The sequence below is a fragment of the Camelus bactrianus genome, chromosome 5, assembly GCF_048773025.1.
Source record: "Camelus bactrianus isolate YW-2024 breed Bactrian camel chromosome 5, ASM4877302v1, whole genome shotgun sequence".
Taxonomy (NCBI): domain Eukaryota; kingdom Metazoa; phylum Chordata; class Mammalia; order Artiodactyla; family Camelidae; genus Camelus; species Camelus bactrianus.
The window spans coordinates 104,672,093-104,684,928 of NC_133543.1; the positions used below are offsets into that span (position 1 = coordinate 104,672,093).

Consider the following 12,836-nt stretch of genomic DNA (forward strand, 5'->3'; position numbering starts at 1 on the left):
CACGTTTGTTCCTCCTAAAGGTGACAAGCGGCTGGGGTCTGTCACACTTTGTTACCCCGATCACGGGCTCCCACACGCGAACAGCACTGCTGTCTGGCTTCAGGCTGTTGCATTCCTCAGAGGAAAGCCCTGGACCCAGAGCACGCACTCCCCTCCTCCCTCCCCCAGCCCCTGACAACCTCGAGTCCTCTCTCTCTGGGTGTCTTCACCTCTCCTGGATGTTCCCCATCAATGAAACCCTACAAAAGGGGGCTTTTGGTGTCTGCGCATATATTGTAAGCCCATATATTGTTTTTACTTGAAACAGCATTTTTGTTGTTTGAAAGGGAAATCCAGGTGGATTAAAGATGCTATGTGCGAAGTGAAGCCCTTTTAGTAACTCTGTGCATAATCTCGGGGTAGACACTGCTGTTCCCCAGTGACACCACCGCCAGAAGACAGAAGGGAGATGCTTAGCACCTCCTGCGGCAAAACAACCAAACAAATCAACAAAACAAGCAAAAGCCCAGAAGAACAGCTGGAAAGACGAACCACAACCTGGAAAAGCAGCCCTCATGACCCGAGGTTGGAGACAGGCTCCACATCGCTGTGGTCCCAACCCCGGTGTTCTAGGCAGAAACAGAGCGCACGGGCAGTGCCAGCGAGGGGCAGTGCAGGCGGCCAGCGTGTGCTGGAGATGCTCCTCGTCTCAGGTGAGGACACAGGCAGGTAGACGCACTGTGGAGGCCGCACTGGTCCCCATCACACTGGCGGGTCTTCAGTCAGGTGACAACCAGCCCTGGTGACAACGTGAGGAGGCAGAGGCCCCAGCAGATCCCCTGGGGTAAGAGCGAACAGACACTCCTCTCTGGGAGAGCAGGGTGCAGGATGCATCAAAGGGCCATGAGTGCACCTTCCCCAGCAGCGCTGGACCTAGGAGCTGACCCCACCAAAGTGCTCGCACAGCTTTTCAAAGATGTCTCTTCCTCAGTTACGTGTGCACGGCCACCAGCAGAGGCGCACTAATGGGATGGCCCAGACACGGTCGCATGGCAGCTGCGGTCCGCGTGGCAGCCCAGAGGGCCAGACGACCTGAAATAGCGCCTCTGAATTCCTGCTTGCTCCTGAGTTTCTGGCCTAGTCTGTGCTGTTTTACCTTCCCTGGGAAGCCCTTGCCGACTCTGAGGTCCTCAAGATACCTTCCCATGTGTTCTTCTAGAAACTACATGGTGTCAGCTTTTATAGTGAGGTTTACCATCCTCCTTGATTTTGTGCGTGGAGTGGATAGGGGTCAAGGTTCGTTTCTATGCACACCCGCACCCGGCTCCAGTGTTTGTTCAGCAGAACTTCCTCCCATCTGATTGACTTGGCTCTTTTGTCAGTTGACCACAGGTGCAGGTCTACCTCTGCGGTCCGTTCGTTCCACTGTTGAATTCATCTGCCCCCTTCTCAGGACCGCAGGCTGTGGCCCCGGGGCTCAGAGCTGCGGAGCAGTATCACTAAGAGGCAGAGAGAGTGAAGAGTAGAAATAGCCTGCTGGCTGGGAAACACCGAGGGTGACCAGCCCCGCAGGGCGAGCTGATGAGAGTGGAGGTGGGGAAACAGGGCAGGGAGAAGGGGCAGTGGGGGGCACCAGGTACCAGGAGGAGCGCCCCCATGCACAGGAGGGTGCTTGGACCACGACAGCACCAGTGCCGCTGGCAGTGGGGCTGTGGCAGTCCCCTCTGCCGTCTCACTTTCCCCCATGAACCAGAAGGTGAGGATGCGGGGAGCGGGGAGCCACTCGTGGAGAACGGAGGAGGGTTGAAATGGCACACACAACTGTCTGCACACAAGCTGCTTCTACTCTCTTGTTTCCAGAGGAGATACTGTCCATGTCGACATACAAAAAGTGGTCTGTGCCAGCAAGGGCGTACCCAGTGGGAGGGCACTGCTTAATATGCACGAGGTCCTGGCGTCAAGCCCCAGTCCCTCTATTAAAAAAAATTTTTTTTAAGGCAGTAGGAGTCATACCACAATAAAGGTGTTAAACATAAGATAAAAATTAAAATAAATAAAAATAAAAACTTGCTAAAAATAAAGGCAGTAAGTGTCGTCTCCACTGTGTAGGTGCAGAACACTGATTTATTCAAGATCAGATACAGGGAGTTCACCACGCGGGGCAGCACACGGTGCAGGTGGGGACAAGCTCCGGTCTCACTGCACACGCGGTTCTCAGTCTTGACGATGCCACAAGGGATGCATCAGCCCGCGGCACACAGCGGGTCACACGAAAGGCATGGCACCTTCATCCCAGGGCCTCTGGAGACCCACTGCCCTGCTTTCTCAGACCCCCAGGGGCTGACCCTGGCCAGGCGCGGGTGGTCCCTCCACCACCCCCTACCCACGCAGGTGAAGCCCGGTCCCTCCCCCAGGTGTTCAGGGGCCCCCTGGGGCAGTGCAGCCAGGTGGGGGTGGGCGGTGGGACAGGCGCCCGGCTCAGCACTCCCCGGCGCCCAGAGTCTTGGTCTGGCGGAAGACACTCTGCATGGCCGAGATCCGGTCCCTATCCTGGATGTTGAAGACCTGGAACTGGGGGCAGGGCGGGGGCAGAGGGGTCACAGGGACACCCAGGGGCCGTCACAGGGCCCCAGCACAGTGTGGGACATCACGCCGACCCTGACCACCGGGCCTCCCACCTCGGGGTCTTCGCCTGCAGGTGGACCTGCCAGGGCCCTCTCCACTAGGGCCCTCGCCTGGATGGCCCCAACGCAGAGGAAGCCCCGCCGGGAGCTTGCTGGGACCAAGCATGCATCACCTCTCCAGCCGCCGCCACCCCTGGCCCTTGTGTCCTGGAAGGAGCCTGTGCTGGCCCTCGGGGTGAGGGTGGGAGCTGGCCCTCGGGGACAGGAGCTGGAGGGGCTCTGTGGGGTGGAAGGGGCGGGGCCTGGCAGGGTACAGGGAGGGGCAGCCGGCGGACAGCGGTCAAAGGCCCATTGGGCACGGCCGTGGGACTCCTGCATCCAGGGCTGCAGCAGGAAACTGCACGAGGCCCAGGACAGCCACCCACCTTCACAAGGAGCGGAGCCCGAGGGTGGGCCGGTGGGGCTCTGGGCATTCTTCGAGAGTGGTTCTGGTGGGTTATGGGGGCAGGCTAAGACATGCTGCCCTGGTTCCCAGAGACTGGCCCTTGGCTCCTCTCCTCCCGGCTCATCTGACCCCCAGGCATCACGTCTTCTCTGACAGACACTCTCGCTGTCCAGAGGACTGACCCGACCCCCCTTCCTCAGGTCCTGACCGGGAAGAGTGGACCAGGGCTCCCTCCCCAGCCACCCTCTGCTGCTGCGCCCACCTTGTCCAGCAGGACGTCAAAGTAGGCGGTGGCCCAGTAGGTGGGGTCGCTGGCAGGCAGCTGCAGGAGTGCCCTGACCCCGCTGCCGATGCGCGGCGGGGCGCTGCGGCCCAGGTGGGTGACGTGGATGCGCAGGGAGGCCTCGGGCTGGCTGGCGAAGCGCTCCACGCGCTGGTAGAGGGTGCTGAGGTCCAGGCTGGCGTCCTGCAGTAGGTTCCGCTCGGGGTGGAGGAAGTGGGGCAGCGTCCTGGTGGCCAGGCCGCAGAGCAACACCACCAGCAGCCGGTACACGGCGCCCTGCAGCTCTGCCCAGTCCTCGGGCGTCGGGAAGAGCACCGAGGCCCACAGCAGCACTGTCTGCAGGCCGGACCACGGGGTCAGGCCCCCCGGAGTGTGGGGTGTGGCCTGGCACCCCCCTCATACCTGGCCGTCTGCAGCCCACCACCCTCATCAAAGCCGTCCCTACTCTGCCCTGTACCCTGACTCACCGGCACCTCTCCCCATCCTTCAGGCCTGCCCTGAGTCCCAGCCCTGCCCTGCCTGCCGCCATCATCCTGGAGCGTCTCTTCTCCCAGTGCCCCACCCCAGCCTCCTCTCAGGGCACTCTGAGGCTCGCACTCATCCGCTGGGCTTTTCCCACGTGACCCACCCTCCACTGAACTCCTACACATACCCTGCAGCCCTACACAAAGAGCCCTACCCCGTGGCATATCCTAGCCCTCGTCTGTGTGCCCAGGATGCCTGGGCACATGATATATCCGAAGCCACAAGAATGGACTTACCTGGCCCCCAGGCACCTTCTCCTCCCCCTGAGCCCCCCATACTAGGGCCCCTCTCCTGTCACACAGTTGCCTTGATGCATCCTCTCTTTCCACCAGCCTCCTCATTCACTGTGGGCTCGGGGGCCACAGTGCATGAGACCCTAAGGGACCCTCTCAGAAGCTAGTGCCCCTCAAGGGTGAGGCTAGAGGCTGAGAGGGACAGTGAGTGGGCCACAGGACTCACTGCAGAGCCATCTTGGCCCCAGGTCGGCCACCTCCCTAACCCCCACCGCCGTTCCTCACCCATGGCTCATTCCAGGAGGAGACCCCAGACCCCGCAGCCCCAGCTGCCTCCCCTTCACTGCCACGCGGGGTGGGTTGGATCAAGCCCTTGGCGCCCTCGAGCCACAGGGTGTACCTTCAGGTGGCCGAAGGTCAGGCCTGGGCCCTGGCCGCCATCCCGCCAGCTCTCGTGGTTGACTCGGTCCAGGATGGAGAGGCTGTCCAGGCGGTGGCCCTGGAGGGAGCCCAGCACACCAAGCAGCCTGGTGAGCAGGTAGTCAGTGGAGACCCTGGGAGCCCAGACAGACACACCACATTGAGCCAGGCGTCCACGGGCACCTGCGTCCCCAGCTTATGCCCAGAAAGGACATCCCCCCACCCCAGCCTCTGTGGCCTCTGTAGGATCAGAAGCTTCTGAGCCCCCCTGGACAGCCCAGGCCACCACGGGTGCTCGCCCCTTGCACTCAGCTCTCCCCGTATGCTTTTCAGGAACTGCCCTTGTGGGCTGTCAAGTGTGGAACGTCCGCTTTCCATGCAGATGCCCAGGCCCCAGACCACAGAGGGACGCAGGGTGCCCCAGGTCCTCTGTGTGGACAGGAAGACTCCACTCTGACCCTCCTGGGGTTAAGCAGTGGCTCCTGGTCCCTGGGCAGGGACATGGGTGGAGCCACCCAGCCTGGCTGGGGTGACCCTTCACTCCACACCCCTTTGGGAAGCCCAGCCTCCACCAGGCAGCCACACACTCAGAATCTGCCCCTCCAGCAGCGCCCACAGCACGGGGCGTCACACACCAGAGGAGCTTGTTGAATGGACGGAAGGGTGGACACTGAGGACAGTGTCCTGTGGGCCCCACTCTCTGTGGAGCCTCAGTATTGGACAGTCCTCAGGAGTCTGTGGTGGATGGGGTGCTGGAAAGGCCATTTTCCCATTTACTTCTGAAAACATGACTCCGCTCCGCTCAGCCCGTCTCTCCTTTGTGGGCAGTGGCCCTTCGTCAGCCTGGACGCAGCCCCTGCTTTATGCAGAGGTGGCTGAAGTGGGGACCCTGGGGGCCGGCAGGCTCACGGCTCCCTGCTGGGGCTCCCGGGGAGCTCCCGGGGGGCAGGAGGCCACAGAAGGGCAGGACGAATGTCCTCCACTTCCAAGAATTGAGTCAACTGTAAGATCAACCCCTGCTACTTCAGCGGTGCTCCGCCCCCGAAGTGCCCCATCGCAGCGACCTTGCACATCAGGTGCTGGCTAAGCAGCATCAGAGCTGCATGGACCTCAGTCCCCAGCCCCGAGTTTGAGGACTCCAGTGGGGCACAGCCTCTGCTCACACACGCTGACTCGGGGGCCCTCCTTCCCTGCAGGGGCAGACTGCCCTTACCAAGCGCAGGCTACTGGGGCAGAAACCAGGGACCCGGGGCGAGCAGGGCAGGGGTCGGGGCTAAACACCACCTGTGGGGACTCACGGGAGGGGGACAGGCATCTGGGAAGGGCAGTCCAGATGGAAGATGCCAGCAAAGCCCCTGATGACCCCCCTCCTTAGATTCTGACCGTCCTCCCTGGGGACCCCTCCCAGCTGCCCCAGGAACCCTCGTGACCCTGGGTGAGTCACGTGAACTCTTTGTTGCTTTCCCTCCTAAAATGAAGGCGCTGGGCTGAGGGACAAAGGGTCTGGTCTGCACTTCTGCGTCCCTCCTCACAGCCTGACAGCTCAGCCCCCTGGGTCCTGAGGGCACAGCTCCACCCTCCCCGAAGCTCCAAGAGGGACAAAGCTGGCAGCAGGGTAGCGGGCACTCTAGTCAGATTCCAAATTTCCTGAGACCCCAGTGACATCAGTGTTGTACAGATGCCCCAGGCAGAGGCTGGGGGACCCCGCAGGGCTTCCTGCCTGGAGTGAGGGGAGCAGGGCGTGGCGGTCCCTTCCCGCCAGGTTCCCAAGACCCCACAGACCCAGCAGGTGCGTCCTACCTCCAGTGCTCGGCACTGGCCGGCACCAGGGCCACCTCCTGGCCAGTGATCCTTTTCAGGCTGCCCTCGGGGAACCCAGGCACCAGCTGGGCCCCCTCCAGGGCTGGCACCCTGAGCCTTGTCCGCACCACGGGCATGACATTGAAGCGGATCGTTCTCCAGCCGCCGGACACCAGCAGGGACAGGTGAAGCTGCTCTTCCCTCAGACTGTCCGCGTTCAGAGAACCTGCAACAACCCGCCGGTCATGCCAGCCTCCGCCAGAGCACTCCGCCACCCTCCTGCCCCCTCGGCCTCCCTCCCCCTGCAACCCTCTCTGCCCCAGCCCCAGCCCCAGCCCAGGCCTGGGCCCAGCGGAGCCCACACACACCTGTGTGGCTGTTACGAGCCGAACTGTGTTCCCCAGAATTCACGGGTGGAAGCCCTAACCCCCAGCACCTCAGGCTGTGATTGTGTCTGGAGATGAGGCCTTTTAAGAGGTGATTCGGTACAATGAGACCATTAGGGTGGGCCTACTCCAGTGAGATTGTCCCGGCAAGAGAGACAGCAGGGCTCTGCACACAGAGAAGAGGCCGCGCGGGCACGGTGAGAGGGCAGCTGCTGTAAGCCCGGAGTCCTCAGGGCAAACCAACCCTCAGACTCCTTGACCTCGGGCTTCCGGCCTCCAGAACTTTGTGGAAATAGGTTCTGTGGTTTAAGCCCCACGGTCTGTAGTATTTGTTACGAGGCCACGCACACTGACTGTCTGACGCCGTGAGAGTGCTGCTCAGCTTAGCGACTTCGCAGCATCGGCACTGAGGTCTTCCTACCAGTGCCCAGGTTAGAAGCAGCCTCATGGTCTGTCTCCCTCGCCCCCACCCCCCTGGAGGCCTGAGCCTGCTGGTGGAGCCGCCCCAGGCCTTCCTGAGCCTGCCCGCGGCTCCATCCCGGTGCCCGTGGTCCCCCTCAGCCCAGGCTCCCCCTCCCCACGGCTGCCTCTGGCAGGATCGGGCCAGCACCTGGGCTGGGCCAGGAGCGCATGGCTCAGAGGACCAGCTCCGCCCAGGGCAGGGGCCACCCCACGGCTGCATCTGAGGGCCCCCACCTGCCTGACCCAGTGATGGGGGAGGTCCCACATGGGAGGGGCCGGTCTTTCCTGAAGGCCCTTCCTCCAGTGCCCTGAGGCCCTGGGCGGCTCTAAGATCCAGAAGCTGTCGCCTGGAGGAAGGCCTCCAACGCGCCTCTAAGTGGCTGGATTTTGAGGCTGTGCCCGGCGCCCCCGTCAGTCCTCAGGAAATGCCTCAGGGTGGGCGCTCTTACTGCCCAGCACCCCTTTCCTGCCTACCCCCCCACCTCCCATGCTGGCGGGTCTGCAGAGGACGAGCTTTGCTGCTGGGCCACCTTACCCAGGGGACCCGCCTCCCAGCAGCCGTAGCCAGTGAGCGGCCCCTGGGGGCCGGGGGCCGGCCTCTGTGGGCTCCTGCACCCCAGCACGCAGGAGGCTTGGGCGGGGCCAGGCTTCCCCTGATCAGGCCCGTTGCTCCGCCCAGGCCCCTCCTTCTCCCTGGAGGCCTCCCTGAGAGCCCCTCAGTGAGGTCTGTGCACAGGAGCCCCCATCTCAGACTTTGCCTGTGGCTCACCTCGTAGGAAGGGCTGCTGAGGGGAAGGGCAGGGCTGGGCCCCAGGGCTGAACACACAGAGGCCCCAAAGGCCACAGTCGGGAGACGCGGGCTTGGTTTGCCCAGCGTCCAGGAGGAGGCCCTGGATCCCACAGGCCACCCCAGTCCTTGCACGAGACCCTGTCTCCTCCTGCACACCACGGACTGCCTGTTCCAGCTGAAATGCCTCTGGCCCCCCGCCCTGCCCTAACCCAGACCCCAAAGGGCCCAGTCCTTTCCTCCAGAACAAATGAACAGCACGTAAAGAAGAGGGGAGCTGAGCAGGCATCTCCCAGGGGAGCAGGAGGGACGCCCTACTGACTAACACCACCCCATGCATGGCACAGTCTCCCCTGCCCTTCCCAGCGCTCCCAGAGAGGGTGCCTGGGTCAGAGGTCGGGAGGCCAACCAGCAGGGGCTCAAACAGCTTGTCCTCGTGTCCTCGTGTTGCAAAGGGAGTCCCCAGCATGTGCCGTGGAGAAAGGTTCCTGCAGCTGGTGAGCGTGAGAGCCAGGTCCCCACCTTCCGAAAGCCTGCACAGCCCGCCCTGGGCCGCCCACCGCCCTGGGAGTCCTGTGGGAAGGAGATGGCACCTGGGACGCAGACCCCTCCCCAGCAGTCTCCTGCACCTCCTGGGAACCAGCCCAGAGCAGGCCCCAGCCCTGCCACTTGGGCTTCAGTCCCCCCATCGATTAAAGGGAGGAGGGGGCTCAGTGATCCCCACCCCCCCATTCAGTGTCTGAGGCACCTGTCAGGTAAAGCCGCCACGGGTGTTTTCGTGTCCTTATCTACTGTTGGTCACACGTTTTGTTCACCAAAAGGTGGCTTGGAAGGCAGCCAGCCACACCTGTCACCCTCCCAGCCGCTCCCCACCTCAGCCCCCGCCCGGTCTCACCGGTTCCCAGGGTGGGGGCAGCCTGACCCTGTCACCTGGGGCTGCTGCGTCCCTTTTAAGGAATGTGTCAGGAAACAATGCCTGGAATTTCCCTGCCTGCAGAGGTCGGCCCTGGGTGTGGCTCCCAGCCTCCTCAGCGGCGTCCCCAGCAGGATGCCTGGCCCCTGGGGCCCTGGGGGACCCAAGTGGCTGGGGAAATAGGGGCCTGGCAGCTCAGACCAGGGCTGGGCAGAGCCTCGAGCTCACCCCAACTGGCGGGTCTGTCTCCAGGTGGGGCACAGGGCCCGCAGGGGGCAGGGCCAGGTGGGACGGAAGGAGACAGAACAACCCTGCCAAGCCACCTGCCGTAATTAAAAGGTTCAGAAGATGACCGGACACGGTGTCGCGGGGCTGGGCTCTAGCAGCGCTCAATGACAGGGTCCAGCCGACCTGTAAGGGTGCTTTTATCTTGAGAGGGTGGCCACCTGCCCCAGGTCACCAGCCAGGTCTGGAGAGGGACTGGCGTTGGCAGCCACCTTTCTAGGGTGAGAGAAGACTTCTGCCCAGGAGACCAAGCCCCTTCCGAATCCCTCACATCAGCCTGCGGACAGAAGCCCGGCCTCCCCAGAATCCACAGGAAGCACTCAGGTGGAGAGCTTGGTCCTGTGGGCCCAGGTAGCTGAGGTCCCCAAGCCACCAGGCGGGCCCAAGCCCAGATGTGAGACCAGACCTGAGCTTCACATGCTGGGCAGCCCAGGGCAGGTCACTGTCCCTCAGGTGGGCTGACCACCTCCACTTGCTGACCTCACAGCGGACATGAGGGCCAGACGAATACCAGGTGGCAGCCACCACTGCCACACGCCCATCCCCTCCCAAGGGAAGCAGGGCCCATCCTCGGCCAGGACCACCCACATCTTTGCCCTGACCCTCAGGAGGACGGGCTTCATTGCCCAGGGTCCCCACTGTCCTTCCAGGTTGGCCAGTCCTTCCAGCACCTTCATGGTCCAGGCAGCCCCTGCTGGAAAGAAACTCACAACTTCTGGGTCTGCCAGGAGCTCTGCCCACCCCAGGGCTCACCAGCCAGCAGAGCACATCGGCAAGGCACCCAGAGGAGAGACGGAGGCCAGACCCCTGGCTCACTTGAAAGCACCTGAGCAAAGAGCCTGCCCAGGGCCCAAGACACCAATTAGCACCCGAGCCATGAACTGAAACAGATCTGTGCACACATGCACACACCCCCCACACACGTGTTCACACGCAAGCACACGTGTACGTATACCTGCATTCATGACCCTGCACTGGCACACATGTGCACACGTGCACAGCGAGCAACCACACGTCTGTACACACACACTGCCATCACACATGTGCACACAGACGCGTGCACAGAGTGACCCGGTCCGCTACCTGGTGTGATGAGGCTGTGGTGCTTGCAGTGCACGATGGCTGCCACCAGAAGGTCCCTGAGGACATGCAGGACCTTGCTGGGCACGATGTGGCCACAGCACTTGGCCCTGCCCTCTGAGGAGGCGCTGAAGACGTCATCCGTCATCCACCGCTCCAGGCCGGCCCCTGCCCCAGGGACGCCCAGACGGTAGCATGCCGGACCATCCCCTGCCGCAGCGGCCCCCACCTCCTCGACCAGGAGGGCCTCGGCGTCCACCTGCAGGGGCACCTCCACATCCAGCGGGTCCTCTGAGGAGCGCAGGGCAAACTGGAAGGCCTCCAGGTCCTGGGAGTAGTCCACGAGGAAGCGGGGGTCCAGGCTGCGCACCTGCTCCAGCACCGTGAGCAGCACGTTCTCTGCACGCTGGAAGTCCTGCGCCCGGGGTGCCGCCCGCGAGCGGATGGCCTGCAGATAGTGGTGCCACAGGGGCACCTGCACGGCCATGGCTGGGCCGGCTCTGCCGATGGGCTGGAAGGAGGCACCCGCCCAGGAGAGGAGCAGGTCTGCAGGTGCAAGAGAGGAGCAGGTCTGCAGCTGGAGCCCCAGCTCCCCACGGCGTGCACAGCGCGACTGGCGGGCGGGCGGCCGGGGCGCAGCGGGTTAAATAGCTGCCCTTGGCCCAGGCTTCTGAGGTGAGGGTGAGTCAGTCACCAACAACTAAGGATGTCACAGGAGCGCTGGGCAGGGAGGCGGGGCCTGGTTACCACCGGGGAGGCCTCACGGGGCTCCTCCCTCAGTCACACCGACTCCATGCCTTAGGCCCAGGGCCCACCCAGGCCGGGACTCGCCCCTCCTGGGCCCACTCCTTCTGCTGTCCTGCGCCTGGTGCTCGCCTGCCCACCCGCAGTAGCAGCAGCCGCAGCATGCCTCTGTGACATGGGGCCTCCCCCAGAACGAGGGGGGACGTGTGGCATTCCCGCTGCTCAGCTGAGAAAGGTGGGGCAGAGCCAGGGCTGCCCCAGGGTGACCCAGCACCTCCCAGCAGCCTCCCTGAGGGCCAGGGCTCCGGGCTGTGTTTCCATAGCAACCTGGACGTCCCCCTCTCAGAGCAGGGAGCCTCAAACGTGGTCCTTCTGAGGTCCAGGTGTGAAAGTTGCCTCTTCCCCCTGCAGGGCTTGCGTCCAGCCCCAGGCCCCCAGCCTTGGGCCCTCAGGCTCTTGGGCTGCCAGCCTCCCACCCTGCCTGCTTTTCTGCCTGAGAGGAGCCATCACCACCTGGACCTAGAGCTGGACCGAGCCTGGTTCCAGGGACGTCCCCTTGGGTTCACCTGGCCAGGCTGGAAAGCCTCACCCGGCTGGCCCCCTCCGGCTCCTGCCCCGGGCGCTCTGCCCAGGCCAGCCTGCCTCCCTGCTCAGGGCTCTGCAAGTCCCAACCAGCAAGGGGAAGCCACCCCTCCAACCTTTGGCCCGGCCAGGCTGGCCCCACCAGGCTGACCGTGCATCCGTGCTCTGCCACTGGAGTGGCTGCAAACAGTGAACGTGGAGACAGCGCCCAGCCAGGTGTCTGAGAGATACCACACCTACAGCCCTCGGGGGGAGCCCCAGCCTCCCCCACACACAGGCCTGAGACACCCAGGATGCTGATCCTGTATCAGAGCTGCGGGCAGAACTGGGCTCAAGACACTCATTTCCAGGTGCTTGGAAGCCGCTCTGAGGAGCTGCAGCCGCAGGGAGCAAGTCTCCGCTCCCACACCTCCCAGCACAGGGAGCTCCCCACCTGTAGCGCTGCCTACGACACAGCCAAACAGGAGACAGATTTCCGCCCTCCAGCCTGGCCCAGTCCTGTCCTCGGGGGCCGCCCAGAGCACAGCTGCCCCTCCCCCAAGGCAGCTATTCAGGTTCAAGAAGCCACAGGACCTCGGCCCTTCTCCAGCCCCGCCTGTACCCCGCTCTGTCCTCGTGCCCCTGAGCTGTGCCCCCAACCCCTGCCCACGGCAACATCCTCGGGCAACCCTTTTGAACGGAAGAACACAGGGTGGGCACTGCTCCTGGGGAGCATCTCAGGACTTACCCCTTCTGGGAACCCCACCAACCAGGGCTGATGCCCCTCGTGGTCTCCGGGCAAGTGGACTGGCAGCCCAGAGAGGCCCCGAGAGCGGGACAGAGAGGGAAGGGATGAGACACCTTTCCCACAGCACGTGTGCCCAGGGGCCACTTGGGGTGACCCCGAGAGGCTGACCTGGCAGTGTCCCTAAACGTGAGTCTCCCAATGCACCCCTGATCCAACTTCCCTGCACAGGGCCTCCGCTGCTGTCCGTGGCCAGGCCTCAGGCATGGACAGATGGCTGTGAGGCACAGACATGCAGGCAGACAGCAGCCAGTGGCCCGCGGCCAGCCGGCAGCCGGACCGTCAGCCTTGTCACAAATCAGCAGTTCTGGGCGGTGCCCGAGTCTGCGCCCTAGCCAGTGTCTGGAACAGGGCTGCATTTTGGTACAACAGCAGAATTCACACCCGCTTCCTGTCCAGCACCTGCAAGGGACACACCCCAAAGAAGCTGTGAACCTGGCTCAGCTGGGCCACAGCTGCCGGCAGAGGCCACTCCTCCGTGAGCAGTCGCCGGCCCTCCCGCCA

At 63.5% G+C, this 12,836-nt stretch overlaps 1 protein-coding gene across 3 annotated transcripts; it reads right to left on the reverse strand.

Moving 5' to 3' along the window:
* Positions 1-2,078: 2,078 nt before the first annotated feature.
* Positions 2,079-11,365, reverse strand: MAB21L4 (mab-21 like 4). 3 transcript variants are annotated; one of them, XM_010948103.3, is made up of 5 exons: positions 10,226-11,109; positions 6,310-6,535; positions 4,490-4,643; positions 3,311-3,667; positions 2,079-2,550 (listed from the first exon to the last, which is right to left on the reverse strand). In XM_010948103.3, exons 1-5 carry the CDS (start codon positions 10,707-10,709, stop codon positions 2,458-2,460), a joined length of 1,314 nt encoding a protein of 437 aa, XP_010946405.1. In that variant the 5' UTR covers positions 10,710-11,109; the 3' UTR covers positions 2,079-2,457. The 3 variants fall into 3 exon arrangements, with proteins under 3 accessions (XP_010946405.1, XP_074220812.1, XP_045367450.1); XM_074364711.1 differs by lacking the exon at positions 2,079-2,550 and adding an exon at positions 2,557-3,091 and having other exon boundaries at positions 4,490-4,591; positions 6,423-6,535; positions 10,226-11,365; XM_045511494.2 differs by lacking the exon at positions 2,079-2,550 and adding an exon at positions 2,557-3,091 and having other exon boundaries at positions 10,226-11,321.
* Positions 11,366-12,836: the final 1,471 nt, after the last annotated feature.